General features: G+C 40.0%; 1 protein-coding gene across 10 annotated transcripts in view; it reads left to right on the top strand.

Moving 5' to 3' along the window:
- apaf1 (apoptotic peptidase activating factor 1) overlaps window positions 1-25,879 on the top strand; it is a 215,259-nt gene that overhangs the window by 25,915 nt on the left and 163,465 nt on the right. For 8 of the 10 annotated variants that reach the window (XR_013578123.1, XR_013578124.1, XM_078553441.1 and 5 more), the window contains exons 5-8: window positions 2,448-2,631; window positions 3,511-3,623; window positions 9,698-9,829; window positions 21,180-21,418. Coding sequence is in view for 6 of the 10 variants with exons in the window: in XM_078553441.1 (XP_078409567.1) it covers window positions 2,448-2,631; window positions 3,511-3,623; window positions 9,698-9,829; window positions 21,180-21,418 (668 nt within the window). In the remaining 4 variants the exon portion in view is untranslated. Of the gene's footprint in view, window positions 1-2,447; window positions 2,632-3,510; window positions 3,624-9,697; window positions 9,830-13,744; window positions 13,822-21,179; window positions 21,419-25,674; window positions 25,789-25,879 lie in introns of all 10 variants that reach the window. The other 2 variants (XR_013578125.1, XR_013578126.1) reach the window with 2 other exon arrangements.

The raw sequence follows: 25,879 nt of genomic DNA, 5'->3' as shown, positions 1-25,879 counted from the left end.
TCCCGGAATCCAATGAGTTCTGAAATGTTTCGACCAATGCCTCCACTATCTCTGCAGCCACTTCCTTTAAAACTCTTGGATGAAGGCCTTCAGGTCCTGGCGACTTGTCTGTCTTTAGCCCCATTAGTTTGTCAAATACTTTGTCCCTCGTGATAGAGACTGTTACAAGATCTTTCATCCCATTAGCTCCTTGCTTATCTGATATCTTTGGGATGTTTATGGTGTCCTCCACTGTGAAGACCAATGCAAAATATTGGTTTAAATTATCTGCCATTTCCCTGTTATCAATTCTCCAGTCGCATCGTCCAAGGGTCCCATGCTCACTTTAGCCACTCTCTTTCTTTTAATATACCTGTAGAAGTTCTTGCTGTTTGTTTTTACATTTCTTGCCAATTTACTTTCATAATCAATTTTCTCCCTCCTTTATTAGCTTTTTAGTCATCCGCTGCTGATTCCTAAAAAAAAAAATTCCCAATCCTCTGGCCTACCACTAGTTTTCACCGCTTTGTATGCCTTAGTTTTTGACTGGATACTTTCCTTGACCACCTTTGTTAACCATGGGCAGTTCATCCTTCTCATCGAGTTCTTCTTTTTGATCGGGATAAATTTTTGCTGAGTGGTATTAAATATCTGCTTAAATGTCTGCCACTGCTCATCCACTGACCTCCTCCTTAGTCTATTTTCCTAGGCCACTTTAGACAACTCTTTCTTCATACCTCTGTAATTGCCCTTATTTAAGTTGAGGACACTGGTTTGAGACCCGAGTTGCTTGCCCTCAAACTGAATTTGAAATTCTACCATGTTGTGATCGCTATCCCCTAGCTACAATATCCCTTATTAATCCCATCTCATTACACATTACTAGATCTAAAATAGCCTGTTCCCAGGTAGGTTCTGCAATGTATTGCTACCTACTGAGCCATCGCTGACACCTGACTAGGCACATCCTATATTAAAGTTGTGGGCAATGTGTCTCAATGTAGTTCTGACCCTCTCCCAATCATCTTTGCTCTGGAATGTAGGGAATGTTTGAACTTTGAAACCTAGCCTACTGGCTAAGGTGCGTTCGTTATTAAATGGTAAAACACAGTTCTTAGATCATGTGCAAGTGTTAACAGCTTTGTAATTGCATTGCAACTCCTTGTTAATAATAATAATGATGAATGTCATTAGACTGATTTTAGTATATTGGTAGCAATACATAAACTTATTTCACATAGGCCAATGCACCTTAATGTCTTTAGCTCATTGCCTTAAATTGCTCCCACTAACACCACAATAGCAATTTACTTGCAGACACCAAAATATAGCTCTCGGCTTGTTTGACTCAAAATAGGATGGATTTCAACAACATTCTGGAAGAACGGAATGTGTAATTGCACTGATGTGAAAGATTTCACACACCCACCATTACATTTCACTGAAATCCTAGTGTAAAAACACCCACAAAGTGGCTGCACAAAAAACCGTGCACGCATTTCTCAATCTCAATACTGCAACATCCCAAATGAAAATGTGTTGAGCATTTTGATATTGAAGATATTTGACAGCCCAGTTTTGGGCAGCAGTTAGAAAGCATTTAAACATGCCAATAGGACTGCATTGTTGCATAAGACAAGCGTCCAATGCTTTCTGTGTTATGGTATCTCAATTCATCTCCTTTGATCATTGTGCCAGGCAGGTGAGTGAAAGAATTTTTATAGCATTGAAGGTTTTTCAAGAGCCTTTCACTGCAGATGTTGCGATATGAAGCCCAAATGTGAACTCTCATCATTTAATTAACCCAAAGGGATTTTACTTTTTGAATATTCAATGGATTTGCAACTACAGACACAACTTAGATCTCGTTTATGCCAAGTATTCAGGGAATTGATGTGACTCATTTATGTTGCCGCAGTCTAGTGTGCCAGGTGCCTTTCAAAATCAAAGGCAAGTCATAGGGTTTCTATTTATGACAAAGGTTAGCCAACACTCCGTCTCCTGACACCAGTGCAGCAGAGGAGCTTTACATGGTATCTTATGTTCACACATGTAACAGGATTTAACAAGGAATAGAAAGGAGGACTCAGTGGCCTTTGAATAGGTCAGGTGGATTGCTGCAGCATGGCCTTCACACTGGGGTCTTCCACTGTTTGTTTTTCTCAGTAAAATTGTCTGTGCCTTGACATCCATGAGGTGAAAGGGATGCTTGCAGCCTGTACCTGCCACTCACTCCAGGATACATTCCTCCTCCTTCAAGTACCATGCCCTAAGAGGGCGTTGGCGACCATGGACTTCCATTGGGACAAGGACTTCCATTGGATTGGTCCATGATTACGCTTGGCATAGTACTGCAGTGGTTTGCTATTTCCTTCTGCAGTATTGATACATACTTCTGCAGCATTGTTAGACTTTTCTTTGACATCTTCAGTAATTTGATTCAATCTTTTGGAACTGTAATTTGGCAGACTGTTTTCCTGGAGGAGTACACTGGGTAGCAGTTGGAAAACAGGATCGTGCAGGTATTCTTGTTAAACTGCAGAATCTCTGCAGCCGACTTAACCAGGGATCCCATACTTACCCAAGTCCGCCTCTTAACACTGAGGAAGCCAGAGACCGACTCCGTTTCTTGATGGCACGTAAATACCCCAGGTAGGTGAGATGAAAATATATTTTTTGTGTGAAAACATGAGTTGAAATCTGACATGTATTTTGTTCTAAGTAACCTAGTATACATCAGTAATAAAATGTTAAGTGCAGGTAAATTATTGGATAATGTGCTCTGTCTGGTGCAAAAATAGACTTTAGATTATTTTATGTAGATTGATTTGGGAAGGGAATGGTTGATGCAATGGCTTAGCTCACTTTCCTTCAGCTCTGGGATCTGGGTTTGAATCTGGCTGACAATAATGGGATGAAAGTTGTTTACTGACAATGAATCATAGTGTTATGAACCTGATTAGTCACAACCTAGCTCCTCATCCATAGTACAGAAATGCTTAGAATCTACTATTCCATTTGAGAAAGACTCTGTTATAGAAAGTGGAGTTGATTTATTGTGTATTTTTTTGAGCTCAGTTGGCTTGAACCTGTATATTGTCTAATCTGGAACAACTTAATGTTGGCACTAAATATAGGGAGCGCAGAAGTGTTCCATTCCTCAGTACTGACACACTTCACTATGCTTCACCAAAACAGCTAGAACCAACTATGAAATGTGTACATTACGACTATAAATACATTTCAGAGTAAAGAACTGGTTTAAAAACATTTGTGTTCTGATGTGCCGGTGTTTACTAAATGCATTTCTCAGAAAAAAATATGTGGCATCAATAGGTAATACACCAAAGTTGGAGAGGATGAAGAGCAACTTACCTTTTTGTTGTTATTAGAAGACAATGTACATCTAGAAAGCTACATTTGTTAAATCTGTTTCTTTCCAATGTAATTAATAACTGTCACAGCTTAAAGCAATTAATTGGGTGTGAAGCATTCTGCACACCCTGAAGTTCTCTTTTTAATCTAATTTAGATCGCTTTTAGTTCTGGATGATGTTTGGGACAGCTGGGTGCTGAAGTGTTTTGATGTTCAATGTCGTGTTCTAATCACCAGCAGAGATAAGAACATCACTGAAGCAGTTACAGGTAATGAGGTTTTATTCCTAAAATAATTGTTTTTCACAGATCCTGTAATTTGTGGCTCTTCCAAACTTGTTTAAGTTTTAAGGAACAAAGTTGTAAAAAGTTTGTGTATTTGATTTATGTATATGCTCAAGCTAATTAAGTTGCTTTTTACACATTTAAATATTGAGAGTTTTGAAGATGTGTATGGCCAACAGATTGTGGATGAGTATTGGAGAACAGAGTGGTTTCTAATGGTCCTACGGGTCTCCAGATGAATTGTCTAGAAGTCTGGCAGAAAGGCATAACCAGAAGGCATAGCAGTGTTCCCCGGTAACTGCTGCTTCTCCATGCACTGATCTTTGTATTTCTTCTCGTTCTTGTTTTGTTATCTGGCAGCCAAATCTTTCTGTATTTTCTATCAAAATAGAAATGAATATAGCTCAAAGCAGGCAGTGATATGCTTGAAGCTGAGGGGAGTAATTTATGTCGGCATTTGCTTTTTACAGGTTTATCTGTTCCAGATCTTGAGGCTTTTATCTGCAATCTTGCTGTTTAGACTAGGCCATTTTCTGTGATTGGGACTTGACCATTTTTTCAAAGACTGTGATCCATTCTTGTGGGGTTATCTTGTAGGAAATGTTTCTATATTGAAAAGATGAATAGGAATGAACTGATCAAGGTCTTCCTTCAGATTAGATGGGGTGTGGATTGCAATTGAACACGAAGCTTATATTCATGCTTCGTCATGAGCTTTATGAGGTGGTCATAGATAGTGGGGAGTATTTAAAGAATTATTTGATATGGTGCAAAACTAGGATATTTCCTTAAAAGACGAAGGCTCCACTTAGATTGGTCTACCGTGGTTGGTTAACTATGGGATCAAGGACAGAATCCAGCTAAAGGAAAAGACTTGCAAGGAAGAGTAGAAATCCAGCAGACTGTGAAAACCATATTAAAAAACAAGGAGCTGCAAAGAAAGGAATGTGTACAAAACGAGAATTTGAAAAAAAAATTTCAAGTGATATCAGAGCTAACAGCAAAATTTTGTAATAGAAAAAAAATGGTCCATTAAAGAAAGGTACAGACAAGATCATAATGAATAAGAAAATAGCAGACCTATTAAATGAATACTTCGTATCCGTTTTTACAGTGCAATAAAAGGACAAAGTGCCACCAGTACAAGGGAAACTAAAAATAAGCCAAAAGGAGGAATTTAATGGATTTAATATAAGTTTTTTTTTAAATGGTAATGGTGAAAATAACAGCATTTAAGGTAGAAAATTCTTCAGGGCCTGATAGTTTTCACCCAAGGATATTAAATAGATGAGGAAATTGCAGGTGCATTAGCCATAATTTTCCAAGACCCCCTTGATTCTGCAATTTTGCATTTTGATTGGAAGATTGCAAATGTAAGTGTATTATTTAAAAAGAGATGGAAGGGGAAGGCAGGTACTGTAACTACACCCTGTCAGTATATTATAGGTAAGTTACTGAAATCTATTATCAAAGACAAGAGAAATCAAGGAGAGTCAGCATGACTTTGTGAAGGATAAATTGTGGTTGATGAATCCTGGTGAATATTTTGAGGTTACTGGCATAGTGGATAAGGGAGTGTTGTTAGATGACATAGAAACATAGAAAATAGGAGCAGGAGTAGACCATTCGGCCCTTCAAGCCTGCTCCATCATTCATCATGATCATGGCTGATCATCCAACTCAGTAGCCTGCTCCCGCTTTCTCCCCATATCCTTTGATCCCTTTCGCCCCAAGAGCTATATCTAACTCCTTCTTGAAAACATACAATGTTTTGGCCTCAACTACTTTCTGTGGTAGCGAATTCCACAGGCTTACTGCTCTCTGGGTGAAGAAATTTCTCCTCACCTCAGTCCGAAATGGTCTACCCCATATCCTCAGACTGCGACCCCTGGCTCTGGACTCCCCCACCATCGGGAACATCCTTCCTACATCGACCCTCTCTAGTCCTGTTAGAATTTTATAGGTTTTTATGAGATCACCGCTCATTCTTCTGAACTCCAGCGAATATAATCCTAATCGACCCAACCTCTCCTCATATGGCAGTCCCGCCATCCTAGGAATCAGCCTGGTAAACCTTCGCTGCACTCCCTCTATAGCAAGAACATCATTCCTCAGATAAGGAGACCAAAACTGCACACACTATTCCAGGTGTGGTCCACCAAGGCCGTGTATAATTGCAGCAAAACATCCCTGCTCCTGTACTCGAATCCTCTCGCTATGAAGGCCAATATACCATTTGCCTTCTTTACCGCCTGCTGCACCTGCATGCTTACCTTCAGCAACTGGTGTACGAGGACACCCAGGTCTCATTGTACATTCCCCTCTCTCAATTTATAGCCATTCAGATAATAATCTGCCTTCGTGTTTTTGCTACCAAAGTGGATAACCTCACATTTATCCACATTATATTGCATCTGCCATGCATTTGCCCACTCACTCAGCTCGTCCAAATCAAACTGAAGCATCTCTGCATCCTCCTCACAGCTCACCCTCCCACCCAGCTTTGTGTCACCTGCAAATTTGGAGATATTACATTTAGTTCCCTCATGTAAATCAATATATATTGGGAATAGCTGGGGTCTCGGTACCGATCCCTGCAGTACCCCACTAGGCACTGCCTGCCATTCAGAAAAATACCCTTTTATTCCTACTCTTTGTTTCCTGTCTGCCAACCAGTTTTCTGTCCATCTCAATACACTATCCCCAGTGTATGGAAATGATGCTACTCTTTGTGACATGGGTGGGTAGTTGTTTGGGAGATAGGGATAACAGGATAGATCCCTGATTGGTGAGATTGTGGGGAAGTGTGTTCATCCACTTTGGTTCCGTGGAATATTTGGAAAATTGGGATATTTTCTTAATGGTAAGAGAGTAAGAGCTGTGGTGATGTTGATGGATTCAAATGTCCATGTACACAAATCACTAAAAGTTATTGTACATATACAAAATGTAATCAAAAGACCAACGGCCCAGAATTTGCAGAAACTGGTCAGTGAATGGCATCCATTGTTTGTTTGGCTTAGCCATACCTGTTTAATCTCCATGATATTTTGCACTGCAAGTTGCTAGATGTGAGATGTATACCACGAGGCAGCCTCTGTCCTGCACCCGGGATCTGAATCAAGAGGTCAAGCAATAGTTTATCTCCTTAAACAATCAGATTGAAGATTGTTTAATGAACAGTGCAGGTGAGGTGAGAGTGACTTCAGGGGAAAACTCACCAGTGGTTGGAGTCATACATAGTACAAAGGAAGGTGGTTGTGGTTGTTGGAGGTCAATCATCACAGTTCCAGGACATCATGCAGGAGTTCCTCAGGGTAGTGTCCTAGGCCCAACCATGTTCAGCTGCTTCATCAATGACTGATCTTTCTTCATAAGGTCAGAAGTGAGGATGTTCGCTGATGATTGTCCACTGTTCAACACCATTTGTGACTGCTCAGATACTGAAGCAGTCCATGTCCAAATGCAGCAAGACCTGGACAAAATCCAGGCTTGGGCTGACAAGTCACAAGTAAAATTTGCACCACACAAGTGCCAGGCAATGACATCTCCAACAAGAGAGAATCTAGCTATCGCCCTATGACATTCAATGGCATTTCTATTGCTGAATACCTCACTATCAAAATCCTGGGTGTTGCCGTTGATTAGAAACTGAACTGGACTAGCCATATAAATACTGTGGCTACAAGAGCAGGTCAGAGGCTAGGAATCCTGCGACAAATAACTCACCTCCTGACTCCCCAAAGCTTGTCCACCATCTACATGGCACAAGTCAGGAGTGTGAGGGAATACTCTCCACTTGCCTGGATGGGTACAGCTTCAACAACAACAAGCTTGACACCATCCAGGACAAAGCAGCAGCCAGCTTGATTGGCACCTCTTCCACAAATGTTCACTCCCTTCACCACCGACGCACAGTGGCAGTAGTGTGTACCATCTACAAGGTGACTGGAGAAACTCGACAAGGCTTCTTAAGTGGCACCTTCCAAACTCATGACCACTACCAAATAGAAGAAAAAGGGCAACAGATACGTGGGAACAACACCACCTGGAAGTTCCCCTCCAAGCCACTCACCATCCTGACTTGATAATATATCGCCATTCCTTCACTGTCGCTGGGTCAAAATCTGGGAACTCCCTCCCTAACAGCACTGAGTGTACCTACACCACAGGGACTGCAGCGGTTCAAGAAGGCAGCTCACCACCACCTTCTCAAGGGCCATTAGGGATGGGCAATAAATGCTGGCCCAGCCAGAGATGCCTACATCCTTTAAATGAATGAAAGAAAACAAATAAGGAAGTGTAAATTAGATTAGGTGAATTTAATATTAAATCAGATATAAGAATTAAAGAGGAGAAAAAAGGGAAAGAGATTGGATTAAGAGAAAAAATTGGCAAAGAAAAAGTAGAAAAATTTCTTTAATTTTTAAAAAACCTTCAAGTAATTTGAAGAAATGAGACTCTATATGACATTACTTTCGGCACCAGAGAATTTGATGGGCAGTAATTAAAAGGGTATTTGGCTGAAATGGGCATGTAGTAACTTCCTGTGGTGAATTTAGTTCGTGTTTATTGTGCAGATATGACAATTTCATTTTTGCAAAACTAACTGTAGTGCTCTGACAGCATCTTTTGGATTTTCATATTTAACTGTACATCTCTTCTTAACTGAAGCTGCTGTGTGATTTGGGCATGAATAGTGGTAAGCATGATTTGGTTCATTGTTATTTTGACAGCAAGTTTGTGGTTTTATCTGAATGTAGTGCATGTGGGAGAGGGAAAAGATAAACTAACGACTTACTGAATAGTACCAAAACTGAGAGGTTATACCTTTGAGGAAAGATTGAACAGGACGTGGCCATTTTTTTCTCTAGGAAAGAGAAGGCTGAGGGGTGACCTGGTAGAGATCTTTAAGGTACTGAAAGGGTTTGATGGAGCAGAAGTAGAGAAAATGTTTCCAATTGTGGGTGAGAATAGCTCTAGTGTCTGGAGAAACTTCTTTACCCAGAAAGTGGTTACAATAGGGAACTTGGTTCTTCAAGGAGTAGGTGAGGCAGGTCAGGTATGGTATAGATGTACTTAAGGAGAAGCTAAATAAGTACATGAGGGAGAAAGGATTTGCTCAATAATTCAGCATTTTCTGGAGTAGAGAATTCCAAAGATTCATAACCCTCTCTATGAATAAATTTCTTCTCACACCAGTCCTAAATGACCAAACCCTTATCCTGAGATTCTGACTTCTAGTTCCAGGCTTTCTAGCCAGGAGAAACAGCCTCTCAAGCTCACGAAGAATTTTGTACATTTCAACGAGAGCACTTCTTATTCTTCTAAACTTAAGCTCATTCTACTTCCGGGGTTTTAGGACTCCAGGGAGACGGGGAATGGCTAGCTAGTGTACTATCAGACATCTAGTCTTGAACAAATTGCATTTTCCTGCTGTTAAACATTGCAAAGACCAAAGCCATTTCCTATGGCAAACTTCACCATCTCGGGCTTTTTTTCAAAATGCTGAAGAGCCTTTAGAGTGTGAATGGTGAAAGATTGTTTCCACTAGTTGGTGAATTGATAGCAAAGTTAAGCTTTCAGGATTCTGTTAGAAGAGTGCAGAGAAAAGGTCAGGAAAAAATATAATGCTAGGAATATTGGAATTCTGTTCTGTAAGTGGCTGTTTAAAAGGGGGTTGAAAAGTTTTTAAAAGGAGAGAATACAAAAAAGATGCTGTGAAATAATAAGAAAATGGGATTAGAGTTGAAAGCTTCAGTTGATGGCCCCTTGTGTTGTGATTTCTAAGATTCTACAAGGGCTCCATAGAGTACTGGACGATGACTCTACAGGGAGAGCTGCGCCTCAGCATTAATTACCACCTTCAGAGGAGGAGATTAGAAAATAAATGGAGAATGACCATTCTAATGCTGCGGATATTGAATGAGAATCTCAGTTATCACTGGAAATGTTGAATCGCCTTGGTAGCTATCAAACAATGTTGCTAATTAGCTTTGCTAAGTTGATAAGTACGACCTGCAGAAAAATGCTCATTAAACTTTTTTAATGTTCTGCAGGTAATAACTTCCCCGTGTCTGTACAAAGTGGTCTGAGCAATGACAAGGGATTAGAAATACTGGCACGTTTTGTTAACTCAAAGGTGGCTTCACTGCCAAAACAAGCGCACAGCATTGTACAGGAATGCAAAGGTAGGTCTCTTAACGGACTGCTGGCACGTATAAAACATCCCAGATTGCTTTACAGTTGAGAAACATGCACCAAGGAGAATTGAAAGTGTGCGTGGACATGATTGAAACTATGGTCAGAATGATAGGTTGTACCTGGGACTTTTACATTGTGTAGCTGAAAGAGAACAGTTAATTGCATTGCTGTACTGGATTCCATTATTTATTTTTCCTTGCTGCTGCAATTTTTATTCTTGCCACTGAATGGCAGTATGTTAAATCTGTATTTCAACTTTGAAATACCCTGTATGTTAATATAGGCAAACCTAATTCCAGCTACTTGTGACATTGTAGAATTGTAATATGCTTACTTTCTGCACTGTAGTTACATATCTAGAATCTAGTATAAGAAGTAAGACAATTTGTAATTTGTGGTAAGAATACTTAAAGGCTTTAGATGATTTAAATCATTCATGATATCTTTGAAAAGTGTGTCTCCCTGTGCAGCTTTTAATATAGACACATGCGATTCATAGTTTCATTCTAATTTTGGCTAATGATTTTGCCAATGCAGGTATGGTTGATTAGATTTGAGATTGAATGACGTGCTTTGAATGGCATAATGTGGACTCTGATATCATTGCATTTTGTCGGGGAATATCATTTTTAAAATTTTCTTTTTTCTTTACATATACATGCATTTGCCATTCATTATATTTCAGATATCACATTGTCTAATGCCAATTTCTATGTCATGCTTAAAGAAACACCTGTAGTCATTTGTACCATATAGAAAAAGCTCCCCAGGATAGCACATCATAGGTCAGAAAGCAAGTTATGAGGAGCATATAAAGAGTCTGCAAAGGAATGTAGATGAATTAAGTGAGTGGGCAAAAATTTGGCAGATGGAATATAATGTGGGAAAATTAGTTTGTCCACTTTGGCAGGAAGAATAGAAAAGCGGAATATTATTTAAATGGTGAGAGACTGCAGAATGCTGCAGTACAGAGGGATCTGGGTGTCCTTGTACACGAATCTCAAAAAGTTAGCATGCAAGTGCAGCAAGTAGTCAGGAAGGCAAATGAAAAGTTGGCATTTATTGCAAGAGGGATGGTGTATAAAAATAGGGAAGTCTTGCTACAACTGTAAAGGGCATTGTGCCTAGAGTGTGTGCAGTTTTGGTCTTTTTAAAGAGGGATATACTTGCATTAGAAGCAATTCAGGGAAGTTTACTAAGCTGACTCCTTGGACAAAGGGATTGCCTTATGAGCAAAGATTGAGCAGCTTTGCCCGATACTCATTGGAGTTTAGAAGAATGAGAGGGGTTCTTATTGAAACATAAGATTTTGAGGGGGCTTGACAGGGTAAATGCTGAGAGGATGTTTGCCCTCTTGGGAAATCTAGAATGAGGGTGCACAGTTTAAAAATAAGGTGCAGATGAGTAAGAATTTCTTTGAGGGTCGTTAATCTTTGGAGTTCTCTTCCCCAGAGCTCAATGGAGGTCGGGTCATTGGATATATTCAAGGTTGAGTTAGACCGATTTTTGATCCACAAGGGAGTTGAGGGTTAGGGGGTGCTGGCAGGAAAATGGAGTTAAGGCCACAATCAGATCACCTGTGATTTTATTGAATTCTTATGAACATATCTTATTACCAGATCCACCAAGTACGCTGGTTCTTGGTGCACCTTTAATGTTAGGGTTCAGCCTGAAAAATTAACTTTTAAGTGAACTCACCCAGTGTTTACATAACATTAATTTGACTATTTTTGCTGTAAGGGGGCACAAACACTGCAGCAGAATAATACATTCCATTTTACATTATATAATTTTCCTATCCTAACAAACTAGTGTACCCCCATCATATCCTGCATTTCAGGGTCTTATTTAAATAAATAAACAAATGAACTCAGAGGCTGAATGGCCGCAGCTTCTTAATTGACCTCATTATGAACTTAAAAGTAATTGGACCTTGTGGTCTTAAAGAGACAGAATCCTTGATGTCAGTGGCAGAGTAACATAACAATATATGGTAAAATGTTCCTGCCCTTATGAGACAGTTCATTGTGTGTCCTCACTGTGACTAACAATGATCAGATTTCCTAGTTCTGTAAAAACTATACTTCTAGCACAAATTTCTTGTCTCATATTTTGAAGTGTTAAATTTAAATTTCCATGTTACACTTCAAATTAAGTATAAAGAAAGAAAGGTGATCATTGCACGTAAAAGCATAAATGTCTGTAATTTGAGTATTCTTAGCAAACATACTTTTTATTTGAAAGAAATCAAGCCAAGGTTGTGCTGCCCGAAAAGCAATTATAGACTGACCTAACCCACTGTTTACGTAACAGTAATTAAGCAGTAGAATAATTAATTCATACACATTCAAACATGCTCCAATTCACCATGAGCAAAGCCACAGGAGTTCCATTGGTGTGTATTTGTAAACATCTACCATACTCAATTAAAGTTTTTTTCTTATTGCATGCACTACCTTCTGTTGTGATTTTTAACACTGTTCACTCATGCTTAGCTGTCTCCCCTAAATGTTGCCCCCTTTTCTCATACAGGAAATCACTCCTGATCTCTTATAGTTTGTCTTTTTTTTTTAAAGTGTGTTCTTCCTATGTGACCAACTCTCTTTATTCTTTCTATTTCCAACTTCCAAGTCCATTAATAAGTGACATTTTTGTCTAAATATTCCCCTCATAAAAAATTATCTTGCCCAAAGCAAGTTTTCCATCAAAATGAAAATGTAAATAATAGATGTCATATAACCATCATTAATGTTTACCCCATGATTTGTCTTTTTTTTGCTTAATACCTTTATTAAAGCCTTTATTTTAAGGCCTCACTTTCCCCCAAACTGACTCAATAATTTTACACAAAGCTGCAGCTGTTACTAGAAGGCATGTTCTGTAGTCTGAGTTTCCTAGGATGTATCATTTAGTTAGCCCAACTGCTGAATACGCTTCCAGCAATACCTGCTTAATTGTTTTCAAAGTAATTGAAGAAAAGTTAATGGAGAAATTTCAAAAGGTTTATTAAGGCCAGTATTGTTATGAAACAATTTTGTGTGCCATCTCTAAGGCCTATTTCCATTGCCTGACACCACTTCTGCCGCAGCTGATTTTTTTGCTGCAATCTTCATCACCTCATGACTTGACTATTCCAATTCCACTGCTGGCTGACCTCACATATTCAACCTTCCGTAAAGTTGAGGTTATCCAAAATTCTGCTGCCCATGTCCTTACTCGCACCAAGTCCCATTCACCATTATTCCTGTGCTTGCTGATCGACATTGGCTCCTGGTCAAGCAGTGTGTCAATTTTAAAATTCTCATCCTTGTTTTCAAATCATTTCATAGCCTCGCCCCTTGCTATCTCTGAAATCTCATCCAGCCCCACAACCCTCCAAGATATCTGTGCTCATCTAATTCTGGCTTCTTGAACTACCCTGATTTTAATTGTTCATCTGAAGGTGGTCATGCCTTCAGCTCTCAAGGCCCTAAGCTCTGAAATCTCTCCCCAAACCCCTCTACCTCTCTTTCCTCCTCATTTTTTAAAAACATACCTCTTTCATCAAACTCTGGGTCATCTGTCTTAATGCCATTGAAGGTGGTTCAGTGTCGAATTTTGCTTTATTCTGCTCCTGTGTCACTACATAAATACAAGGTTTTGTTTTAGAAAACAAACTCAATATAGAGATTGTCTAAAAAAAAAGACCCATTTCAAAAATTACAGGCTATACTGAATGCATATCTGTTGTAGCATATCTCTTATGTTCAAATATCGGTAATTTATTTTTCTCAATACAGCCAAATTGTATCTGTATTCATAACCACATTTCAGTTCATATGATTTTGGTAATGAATTGAATACAAACTGGATGATGAATTCGATTAGGTTTTCATCAAAAGGTTTAAATAAAAGCTCTTCAGTTTTGCCTTGGAAAGCTTGTCATGCTGAGATACTGATGAAAGGGACCAAGAGAAAATGTGTTGTTCCTCACCACAATGTAAATTATTTTTTGTTCCCTGATACAAATGAGAAAGTTGACTTCTGGAAACTTCTTAGGCAGACTAGCTTTGATTACCATCACCTGTGTTTTATTGTTGACTTGCTTTAGAGTCAGCTTTTTTCTCTGAGTTCTCTGCATCCTGTATTTAGAATTAAAACCCCATACAAAGGAATTCCTAAGAAGGTGGGCACTCTCTTCTAAACTGTTGGTCTGCTTTCCCCATCACAATTGTCTAGTTTGCTTGTGCAAATGGTCTGGAAAATCTTTTAAAAGTTGTTGAAATTGTCAGATTTGAGATCCGTGCTTCCTTTGGTCCCTTTGTATTAAATGAAACTTGTTACAGCAAATGCAGTCCACAATCACTGCTGGAATATCTTTCTGATGGTATGATTTGTCGGAAATTAGAAATGGTTACTGGACTGTCTGGAAGTGATCAAGAAGTGAGCATCTTCTTCATTGTGCCAGGTGCTGTGCCATTATGTACCTGTAAATTCATTTGGAATCCCAGAAAAAGCTGATTTACCATTGTGACCCAGTAAATTTTGATAACCCTCGTAATGAAACGATGCAGGCATGTTTTTAATGTAGTTACCTAGCACCCTACCATGCAAATCAAGGGCAAGGCACAAGAATAAATTTTGCATTGAGATAATTCTATTTCCATCATTGGAGGAACTGGCAGAAAGTCCAGAAGAAAGTACATGACTTGAGCACAAAAGTAAGTCATGAAATTACTGTGCAATAGTAGCACAGGATTTGTGTGCACATGAAAGAAAGTTGCAGTTATAAAATATATCTATATAAAATGTTACGTGAAAATAATTCTTAACAAAGTTATAGAACTGCTGTATACACTTGGTAGAGATTAGGACAGTCAGATTCTAGTGCACCTGTCTCCTAGTCTATAGTGACAGATGTGCAGCTAGTTCCTGCCATAACTTATATTCAGGATGCATAGCATTACATAGCTTCAGGTACCTCCTTAATGGGGATGGTTGGTTTGTTTCTTTATGGACCAAGTTGCTCATCAAAGGTACAGGTTTCATTGTGAAAAGAAAGAACAAACTTGCACTTGGATAGCGCCTTTCACAATCTCAGTATAGCCAAATAAGTACTTTTGAAATGTCACTATTGTAATGTAGGAAACGTGACAGACAGACCCCACAAATAGGGATGAAATAAGTGATAAGATCATCCTTGTTTTAGTGATAATAACAAAAATAAATATTGGCAGGACACTGTACTCCTGTTTTTCAAATAGATATATGGAATCTTTTACATCCACCTGAGAGGACAGGTTTTGGTTTAATGTCTCATCAGATTGATGGCACCATTGACAGTGCAACACTCCTTCATTACTGCACTGACCATCCTTATCCACTGTTCCCTTGCTATGCCCAGGCAGCGGACTATGTCAAAGCAGGATACAAAAAATCTGCTCAGGGACATAAGTTAAGCGAGTGGGCAAAAATTTGGCAGATGTCAGGTTTTCCACTTTGACAGGAAGAATCGAAAAGCAGGATATTACTTAAATGGACAGAGACTATAGAATGCTACAGTGTAGAGCGCTCTGGGTGTCCTTGTCCATGTCCATGAATACAACAAGTTAGCATGCAGAAAGTAATCAGGAAGGCAAATAGAATGTTGACATTTATTACAAGGAGGGGAATGGAGTATGAAAGTAGGGAAGTAGGGCAAAAACCTGCTCGCTGATGCTCAGTTTGGTTCCACCAGGGTCACTCAGCTTCTGACCTCATTACAGCTGTGATTCAAACATGGACAAAAGAGCTGAACTCCAGAGGTGAGGTGAGAGTGACTGCTCTTGACATCAAGGCAGCATTTGACCAAGTGTGGCATCAAGGAGCCCTAGCAAAACTGGAGTCAATGGGAATCTGGAGGAAAACTCTCCGCTGGTTGGAGTCATATCTAGCACAAAGGAAGATGATTGTAGTTTTTGGAGGCCAATCATCTCAGTTCCAGGACGTCACTGCAGGAGTTCCTCATGGCAGTGCCCTAGGCCCAACCATCTTCAGGTGCTTCATCAATGACCTTTCTTCCATCATAAGGTCAGAAGTGGGTATGTTTGCTGATGATGGCACAACGTTCAGCAGAATTCATGACTCCTCAGATACTGAAGCAGTCCAAGTCCAAATGCAGCAAAACCTGGACAATATCCAGGCTTGGGCTGACAAGTAGCAAGTAACATTCATGCAACACAAGTGCCAAGCAACGATCATCTACAACAAGAGAGAATCTAACCATCACCCCTTGACATTCAATGGCATTACCATCACTGAGCCCCCCACTATCAACATCCTGGGGGTTACCATTGATCAGAAACTGAACTGGACTAGCCATATAAATACTGTGGCTACAAGAGCAGGTCAGAAGCTAGGAATCCTGCCATAACTCACCACCTAACACCCCAAAGCCTGTCCATCTACAAGGCAGCAGTCAGGAGTGGGTGGAATACTCTCCACTTGCCTAGACGAGTGTAGCTTCAACAACACTCAAGAAGCTTGACACCATCCAGGACAAAGCAGCATGCCGCTTGATTGGCACCCCTTCCACAAACATTCATTCCCTCCACCACCAACGAGCAGTAGCAGCAGTGTGTACTATTTCCAAGATGCAGTGCAGGAACTCACCAAGGCTCCTTAGATAGTACCTTCCAAACCCATGACCACTACTATCTAGAAGAACAAGGGGAGCAGACACATGGGAACACCACCACCTGGAAGTTCCCCTCCAAGCCACTCACCATTCTGACTTGGAAATATATCGCTGTTCCTTCACTGTCGCTGGGTCAAAATCCTGGAACTCCCTCCCTAACAGCACTGTGCATGTACCTACACCCCAGGGACTTCAGAGATTCAAGAAGGCAGCTCACCGCCACCTCCTCAAGGACAATTAGGGCTGGGCAATAAATGCTGACCTCGCCATTGAAGCCCACATCCCATAAGTGATTTAAAAAAAAAGTCTTACTACAACTGTACAGGGCATTGGCGAGGACACAACTGAAGTACTGTACAATTTTGATCTCTTTACTTAAGGGGGGATGTACTTGCATTAGAAGCAGTTCAGAGAAGGTTCACTAGGCTAATTCCTGGGATGAAAGGGTTGCCTTATGAGGAAAGGTTGAGCAGCTTGGGCCTTTTCCCTTTAGAGATTAGAAGAACAAGAGGTGATGTTAATTGCAACATATACGATTCTGAGGGGGGCTTGACAGAGGATATTTTTGGGCTCAAGAGGGAATCTACAACTGGGGGCACAATTTAAAAATAAGGGATCTCCCATTTAAGACAGATGAGGAGGAATTTCTTCTGTAAGGGTCGTTAGTTTTTGGAATTCTCCTCCAAAGTGGGGCATTGAATATATTCATGACCTAGACAGATTTTTGATCTGCAAGTGGGTCAAAGCTTATGGGGAAAGGCAGGAAAGTGGAGTTACAGCTACAGTCTGATCAGCTGTGATCTTATTGAATGGTGGAGCAGGCTCTAAGAGCCAAATAGCCTACTCCTGCTCCTTTTTCTTATGATCTTAAGTGTATCCATCTGGTGCATTTAAAGTTAGTCATATGTCCTCTGCTCCCTCTTCTCCACCAGCTCCACTGCAATATTCTGATCCATAATCACTACATCTATGTTGTTGGGCAAGAAACCCCTTTGTTACTCACTTGTCACAGTTGTGATATTTGAAATTTTCCCCCTTCACAAATGAACTTGCTCGCTGTAAAGAGCTTTTTGATGAGATGCTATTCGTTAGCTGAATAATTTGATTGACTTTTGTTTCTTTTATTAGTCAGTTTTATTGCTTTTTTTTGAGAGCTAACCATTCCGTAACAGTGATTAAATCGACTTATAGCAATTTGCTTTAACATTCCACCATCTTCTCCTACATCTACCTTTTCAAGATTAGCAAACACTGGAGTATCACATTTTAGATTTTCTACCTTTGGAAGTGAAGGTAGCCATTTTTCCATTAGATAGATCCTCGTGGAACAAAGTTTTGATCATTATTTTTAACAATTGCACTACTGGAAGCACTTAAACACAAGAGAAAATTTCCTGCCCCAAGTAATGCATAATTTTACTGCTTGCTCATACTTTGCTTGCTTTAAATTGGAATATTGTTCTGCTCAAATTGTACTTTGCTGACACCATGAAGCCCTGGTACTGAGTTTGATATATTATTCACATTTACTCGTTTCAATCATTGGATTGCTGGCAGTTCCACTAAATTCTGTGCTGCTTGGATTGGCTGGTTTGAAAGTGTAAGTTGTGAAATCCTAATCCTGAAAATTAATGATGAAACTTAATCAAATGCCAGGAATTGTTTTTGTACTATAATGTTTTACTGAATTGCTAAAAAAAAATGAATAAAAACATTGTGCAATTACATAAAACTTTTCAACTAGCCTTAAAGAGGGAGGGCGGGCGGGGGGGTGATCTGGCTGTCTTGCACCTTTAGCAAAAATCAAGTTGTTGCAAAGAATTATGATTCACACTCTTTTCTCTCCTGTTCCAACTTTCTCTTGTCCCCTTTCCCTATTCCTGAAGGCGCTGAATCTTTGGTTTTCCAAGTATTTTTATTTTTGTTTTTGCTTTGGATTTCCAGCATCCGCAGTTTTTTGCTTTTATCGGCACTGAATCTTAGTTGGGTTATGGTTCCAGGGATATCAGCAGTTGAAGATTCCAACAGTAACGCTCGATTATGGCAGACACTCAGTAGAAACATGAGCAATGAGTCCTGGTCAAACTGGGAGATAGTGGCAAGCTAAAGTTGCTGAGTCCCAACTACATGAAGGATTTGAATTAGCAAACACAGGTGACTTGATTGGCTCAGTCAGTTAATGATGGTTGATGCTTTTATGTGGATTTGAATAGGGCAACCTGCATACCTGTTCCCTTTTATGCATTTCAGTCTAATGCCAATCTCTCCTGGGTGCAACTGTGTAATGAAGTAATCTTCCTGTTAAATTGCAGGACTTCTTTCAGTTTATTACTTTTTAATCTCTTTGTAATTTACAAGATTGCCTCCCGTGGCATAGAGAGGGTTAATGGTGCGGTCCAAATTTGCAGATGGCACCATATTGAGGATGAGAATGGGAGGAGGAGATTTGAAACAGCACGGATTCAGCAATCCAAAATCAATGTGACCTGGATGAGTTAGGAAGGTCAGCTGATGAATGGCAGATGTTTACTTTAAATAACAAAAGCAAGGAAGGAAATAAATAACAGGAGTACAAACAAAACGACTGTAGACCACTGGACAAAATACAGAGTGAACTCAGGGCATTGACAGCTCATTACAAATAGCAGTGTAATGTGTGGCAACAGTCAGGAAATCATACTAAATCTTAGGACAAAAGTGGAATACTGCAGATGCTGGAAATCTGAAATAAATAGTCAGGTCAGACAGCATCTGTGGGGAGAAACAAAGCTAACATTTCAGGTTGTGATGACCCTTGATCCTGTGATCTTAGGATCTATAATAAGAAGGATAGATCACTAATCTAGCTAGTCATTCTATTTAGGCCACTAGTATAGCCACACCTGGCGTACTTTGCAGTTCTGACAACTGAACTACAGCAAGGATTTACAGCCGCTGGTTGCAGTTTAGAGAAGTTAACTAAATTGATACCTGGTTTAAAGATATTGTATTTGAGGAGATGTTGAAGAACCAAAGATTGTTCAGTCTGGAGAAGTGAAGGGTCAGGATGCATCTTCGAACTATCAAAATTCTTAATGTAATGGGTCAATTTCTGATTTGTTTGGAATTACCATAGAGCTCGTGCTCAAGCTTAAAAGAGAGATGAATAGACAGTTGGGGATTTAATTATTTTACATAGAAGATATTGAACTTGTGGAATGAACTACCTAGAGAAGCAGATAATGTGGAAAATCTTGAGGGAGGATTGGATAGGTATTTGAGGGAAGGTGATTGAGAAATTTTAGCTTTAGAAACTGATCACATGGACTGCATAGTTTTTAAAATCCTGTCCTGTGCTTTCTTATGAAAATCACAGAATTGTTACAGCACGGAAGGAGGCCATTCAGTCCATTGTGTCTGAACCAGCTCTCTGAACAATTCACCTGTTACCGCTTCACCTTCTCCCTGTAACCCTGCACATTCTTCCTTTTCACGTAACAGTCTAAATCTCCTTTGAATGCCTTGACTGAATCTGCCATGACCATGGGCCTCTGCCTAAATCACACCTTTAATAAGGACTTCAATTTACTTAAAGCCTTTCACGACCACCAGATGTCTCGAAGCGTTTTACAGCCAGTGAAGTACTACTTGAAGTGTCACTGTTGTAATGTGGGAAACTATGTTGTGACTATTTTGTGCGCAGCAAGCTCTGACAAACAGCAATGTGCTAATGACCAGATCATTTTATCTTGGTTGTTGTTGACTCTGGGCTAAATATTGGCAACCCCCCGCCCGGCTATTCAGAATAGTGCCATGGAATTTTTTTATGTCCATTCGAGAGGGCATTTGGGGCCTTGGTTTAAAGTCTCACTGAAAGATGACACCTCTGACAGTGCAGCGCTCCTTTAGTACTGCACTGGAATATCAACCTTGATGTTTGTGCTCAAGTCTGGCTTGATATTCCATTCTATAGGCCATTTTTCAGCTGTATTCAGCATTGAACTGTCGTTGGAATTGTCCAAATTGTGCTGCCAACCCACGTTTGTTTCTTTTAACCATAAGTTTAGATCCGTTAAAGGATGCTCATGCTCTTTTGCTTCTCCAATGGAGTTGCTGTCCATTGTCTTGTAAATGCCGGGAATGGCTCTTCATTGAAGTGCAGAGCAGGCTTGAGTGGCAGAATGGCCTACTCCTGTTCTTGTGTTCCTTATTTATTTGACTGAAGCTGGCAACCATGACTTTTGTCAACGTGCATTTTTGTGAGTTGAAGATGTCATTGATCCTTTGAACATTGAGGTGGTTAGACTATGAAAAAGCTGAGAAAGGTGGTGGAAAGGAGTCAGATACCAACTGTTGGCTGCATTCCTGTATTAATAAAAGTGGCCTGTAATCACTTAATCTAATTCAACTAGCTGTCATCACGAGGCTTGGAAATTTCCTCCAATCAATCTACAAGTTCCTCTGATGAAAATCAGAATTCAGTTTGTTTAAATAAATAAGTGAAAGAAAACCTGTAAGGTTGATCATAGCTCTTTTAAAAGTAATTGTGATGGCAAGATTCTATCTGACAGTGTAATAATGTGCTGTTTACCATTTAATAATGGCTGGAAATGTCTCTGGCCAAGAGTTTATAAAGTGAATTTACTTGATATTTTTGAAATAAACTTTGTAAGCAAATAGAAATGCATGCTAATGTTTCACAGGTTCTCCTCTCATCGTCTCCCTCATTGGTGCACTGCTGCGAGAATTTCCAACGCGCTGGAACTATTACCTCAACCAGCTGCAGAATAAACAATTCAAAAGAATTCGCAAATCCTCCTCCTATGACTATGAAGCACTTGATGAGGCCATGGCAGTAAGCATTGAGGTGTTGAAGGAGGACTATAAAGAATACTACAAAGACCTCTCTATACTTGCAAAAGATGTGAAAGTGCCAACTAAGGTAGGGTAATGGAAACATGTATTATCAATTCAACCTGATTTGCTGATCTGGGGGAAATTAGATTGACTTAATTTTTACTGCCTGCTGATTTATGCATGTATTTTTAAAAATTAAGACCTATGCTTTTTGATTGGTGATGGCTGTGGGGTTGGCAATTCACTTTGCCTTGAACAGCTTTCTGGCCTTTGCTTATTTGCATGTTAGAGGCAGGCTCCTTGACTTCTGCCAGGGAGTTGGGACAGAAATGGTGCTGCAGCAGGCTTTTGCTGCCTGAATATTTTTAACGGTTTATCAATAAAATTCTGGTTGCTGCTCTTGGTGCCTTTGCTTTGCCAACATTTTGAAAGCAATTGCACCAATTCCATTTCAAGTAAACCTTGAGGGCACCTCCGATGATCTGTGAATGCTGGATGCTTTGACTGACCTGTTGAGCTTGGGTTCAGTGTTCCAACAAGGCAAAGGATGGGGAATACAAATGGCATTACAATGTGATTTGTATATAAGCAGATGAATTTTATGCCACCGGCCATGACAGAAATGTGGCTTTTAGAACTTTCCCAGCCTCCCATCCCATTCCAGAACAGCTGGAAGACTGATGTGTGTTGCCGGAAAGCCTAGACTTGTGTTTCCGTGGCTCACCCTTACTGATGGACAAGATATAGACATGTAATGAGGTCTGGAGTCGAGTTACCCTGAGCATCAATCAGCAAATGGATGATCTAGCTCGGCTTCCTCCTGAAGTCCCTACCATCACAGAAGTCAGTCTTCAGTCAATTTGATACACTTACGTGTTTTCAAGGAACAGCTGAGTGTACTAGAAACAGCAAAGGCTCTGGGCCTCAACAGCATCTCGGCTGTAGTATGCCAGATCTAGCCATGCCTCTAGCCAAGCTGCTCTAATACAGCAACGGCACTAGCATTTACCCGACAAAGCGGAAAATTGCCCATGTATGTCCTGCCCACAAAAAAACAAGATGAATCCAATCCAACCAGTTATAGCACCACCAGTCTACTCTAAATAATCAGCAAAGTGATGCAAGGGGTTGGCAACTGTGCTATCAAGTGGCAATTACTCAGCAATAACTGCCAGGATCACTTGGCTCTAAACCTCATTACAGCTTTAAACCAAACAAAAGAGATGAGGCGAGTGTGACTGCGCTTGTATTCAAGGCAGCATTTGACTGAGTGTGTCATCAAGGAGTCCCACTAAAATTGAAATCAATGGGAATTGGGGTTGGGGGAAAGATCTCCACTGGCTGGAGTCATGCCTAGCACAAGTTAAGCTGGTTGTGGTTGTTGCAAGCCAATCAGCCCAGCCTCCGGACACTGCTGTAGGAGTTCCTCAAGGCACTGTCCTAGGCCCAACCATCTTCAGCTGCTTCATCAATGACTTCCCTTCATCATAAGTTCAGGAGTGAGAAACTCTTTCGAGTTACCGACAGTCACAGATTGCAACTTCTTTCGAGTACAATCACAGTTCTTGGTTTTTCTGGGAGTGGGACATGAACCCACAACCCTCTGATTCAAAGGCGAGGGTGCTATGAACTGAGCCACAGCTGACACCTCTTGCAATTCTGTTCGCAACACCTCAGATATTGAAGCAGTCAGTGCTGGATGCAGCAAGACCTCAAAAGCATTCGATAATTGAGTTGCTAAATGGCAAGTAACATTTATGCCAAACAACTGCCAGATGATGACCAACTTCACCAATAGAGAGAATCTAACCACCTCGACTTGACATACAATGGCATTAACATTGTCAATTCTGCCACCATCAACATCCTAGGGATGACCATTAACCAGAAACTTTATTAGATCACCCACATAAATACTGTGGTGACAAATGCAGGTCAGAGACTGGGAATTCTGTTGCAAGTCGCTCACCTCCTGATTCCTCAAAGCCTTTCTGCCATCTGCAATGCACAAGCCAATGATGAAACGTTTTCCACTTGCTTGAATGATTGCAACTCCAACAATACTCAAGAAGCTTGATACCATCCAGGACCTTCAACATTTCAATCCCTCCAACACTGGCGCACCATGGCAGCATTGTGTACCATCTGAAAGACGCACAGCAGCACCTTGCCAAGGCTTCTTCAACAGAAGCTCCCAAACTCGCAACCCCTACCACCAAGAAGGACCAGGGAAGCAGATGCATGGGAACACTGCCAGCTGTAAATTTCCCTCCAACTCACACATTATCCTAACTTGGAAATACATTACCATTCCTTTATCATCGATGAATCAAAGTCCTGTAATTATCTAATTGCATTGTGGGAGTACATTCACCAGAGTTTCAGCAGTTCAAGAAGGCAGCTCCTCACTGCTTTCTTGAGGGTGATTTTGAATGGGCAATAAATGCCAGCCTTGCCACCAATGCCAACACCCAGTGAAGGAATGAAAAGAAAGTTGGCTGTTTGCTATTACAGTAGACTAAAATTTGCTTTTGCATATTAAGTTTATTTGTTCGGAATATTTGAAATGAACACAAGCCTATTGATTTCCCTGTGATGCTCATTTACAGATGGCATCATTAGACCACTGAGCAGGAAGCTGTGATAAGTAATGAGTGGTTTCATGCGGTATGTTGTGGGATGAGCAGAAATATCTGTAGAATAATACCTATTAATATTTATAGAAGTATATCACTTTACTGTGCCAAATCATTTTGAAATTTTGTTTTAATGAGCAATGGGACTTTCATTACATCAATCCTTTGACAGCCCTTTGGAAAATAGCAGTGAACTGCAGATGGATCAAAGGAAAATGGCTTTCAAAAACATCAATGGTAAATTATTTAAATGAAAAGTGCATTCAGCTGAATTTCCCCTTAATCTTATTGTTATGGTTCATTTTTAAAACATAGCCATCCTTTTCAATGTTCAGACCATACTTCCAATAAGTGACCCCTGTTACTCTTGATAGGGAAGCATCTGACAGTACAGAAATATAAAAGCAAAATACTGCAGATGTTGGATATCTGAAATAAAAACAGAAAATTCTGGAAATGCTCAGCAGGTCTTGCAGCATCTGTGGAGAGAGAAACAGAGTTAATGTTTCAGGTCAGTGACCCTTCATCAGAACCATTCTGAAACGTTAACTCTGTTTCTTTCAACAAATGCTGCCAAACCAACTGGGTAGTTTCTGTATTTCTGTTTGATAGAACAGCCCCATGTTAAATATTACCCTTAACTATTAGCCTAGTTACAGTAAACATGCACGCAGATTTATGTAATTCATCAGACTAAATCAGTGCAAATATCACCTGCTGGGCCAGAGTTGCACTGGCTAAAATAACTACTATACAGATATTACATATTAAAAGGATTGACCAAAGCTAGGTGAGATGCCCACAGTGTATAAGGCAGCATTATACAACACACAATAGTTTATTAAATTCTTCGTAAAAACTCAATTTTTCCCTCTGCTTTCATCCAGTAGAAATGTCTGCTATAGTTTTAATGACAATTAAACATTTCTTCAGCTGTGAAGCTTCTCCCTGTAGTGTGTGTAACACCAGCATGGCACATGGGTTCTCGGTTGCTAAGCACCAGCCAGCCTCAGGACTGAAACCATTTTAAGTTTCATATCAAAAGAATGAAATCCATTTTAACTCTATATGTAACAGTAGATATTATTTATCTATTCATGCAAGCTCAACAGAACAAAATAGCTATTTTGCTCTTGCTTGTAGTAACATCTTCATGTACTTTTCCTGAAAGATAGATTGGATGTTTATTGTTACCAAATCACAACACTAGCTTTGGACCAACAAGTTGTTTTAATTACATAAGGCAAATAAATGGCCAGTATTCACTATAACACAAAATATGCATTTCTCCTTGGGGCATAAACCAACAATGATACTATTTGCTTCCTTTCTATGCATAAACCTTAAACTTAAATAAAAACAAAAAGCTAAAAGCTACTGCGGATGCTGGAAATCCAAAACAAAAACAGAATTACCTGGAAAAACTCAGCAGGTCTGGCAGCATCGGTGGAGAAGAAAACAGTTGACGTTTCGAGTCCTCATGACCCTTTGGCAGAAGGTCCGAAGGGTCATGAGGACGCGAAACGTCAACTGTTTTCTTCTCCACCGATGCTGCCGAACCTTAAACTTAATCTAGCCTAACTTTGTTTGCCAGCTACCATCTTGCAGCTGTTGACCTCATGATTCAGGTATGACTGGCTGTATGTTGGCTCTCAATATAATTCTGTTGCGCCAGAACACAATCTCCAATCTGTTCGTTATTTAGGGGTTTAGGGGGCTTCAGTGAATCATGTTCTTGACCTCTTTTCAAACAGCCGTCAATCAAAAAAAAATGGACACAATCAACAATCTCCTTGTCTTTTGGTAGACTTGGGTAAATGTAAGTTAACAGTACGCTTCTTTCATCTTTCAGGCTGTTTTAAAAGGGGATGATAAGTCTTTTTTGGTTGGACTGTCTCAAGTTGAGCTTA

The sequence above is a fragment of the Cetorhinus maximus genome, chromosome 12 (genome assembly GCF_964194155.1).
Source record: "Cetorhinus maximus chromosome 12, sCetMax3.hap1.1, whole genome shotgun sequence".
Lineage (NCBI taxonomy): Eukaryota > Metazoa > Chordata > Chondrichthyes > Lamniformes > Cetorhinidae > Cetorhinus > Cetorhinus maximus.
The sequence above is the reverse complement of the archived record's forward strand: the minus strand, read 5'-3'. Positions and strand labels throughout refer to the sequence as shown.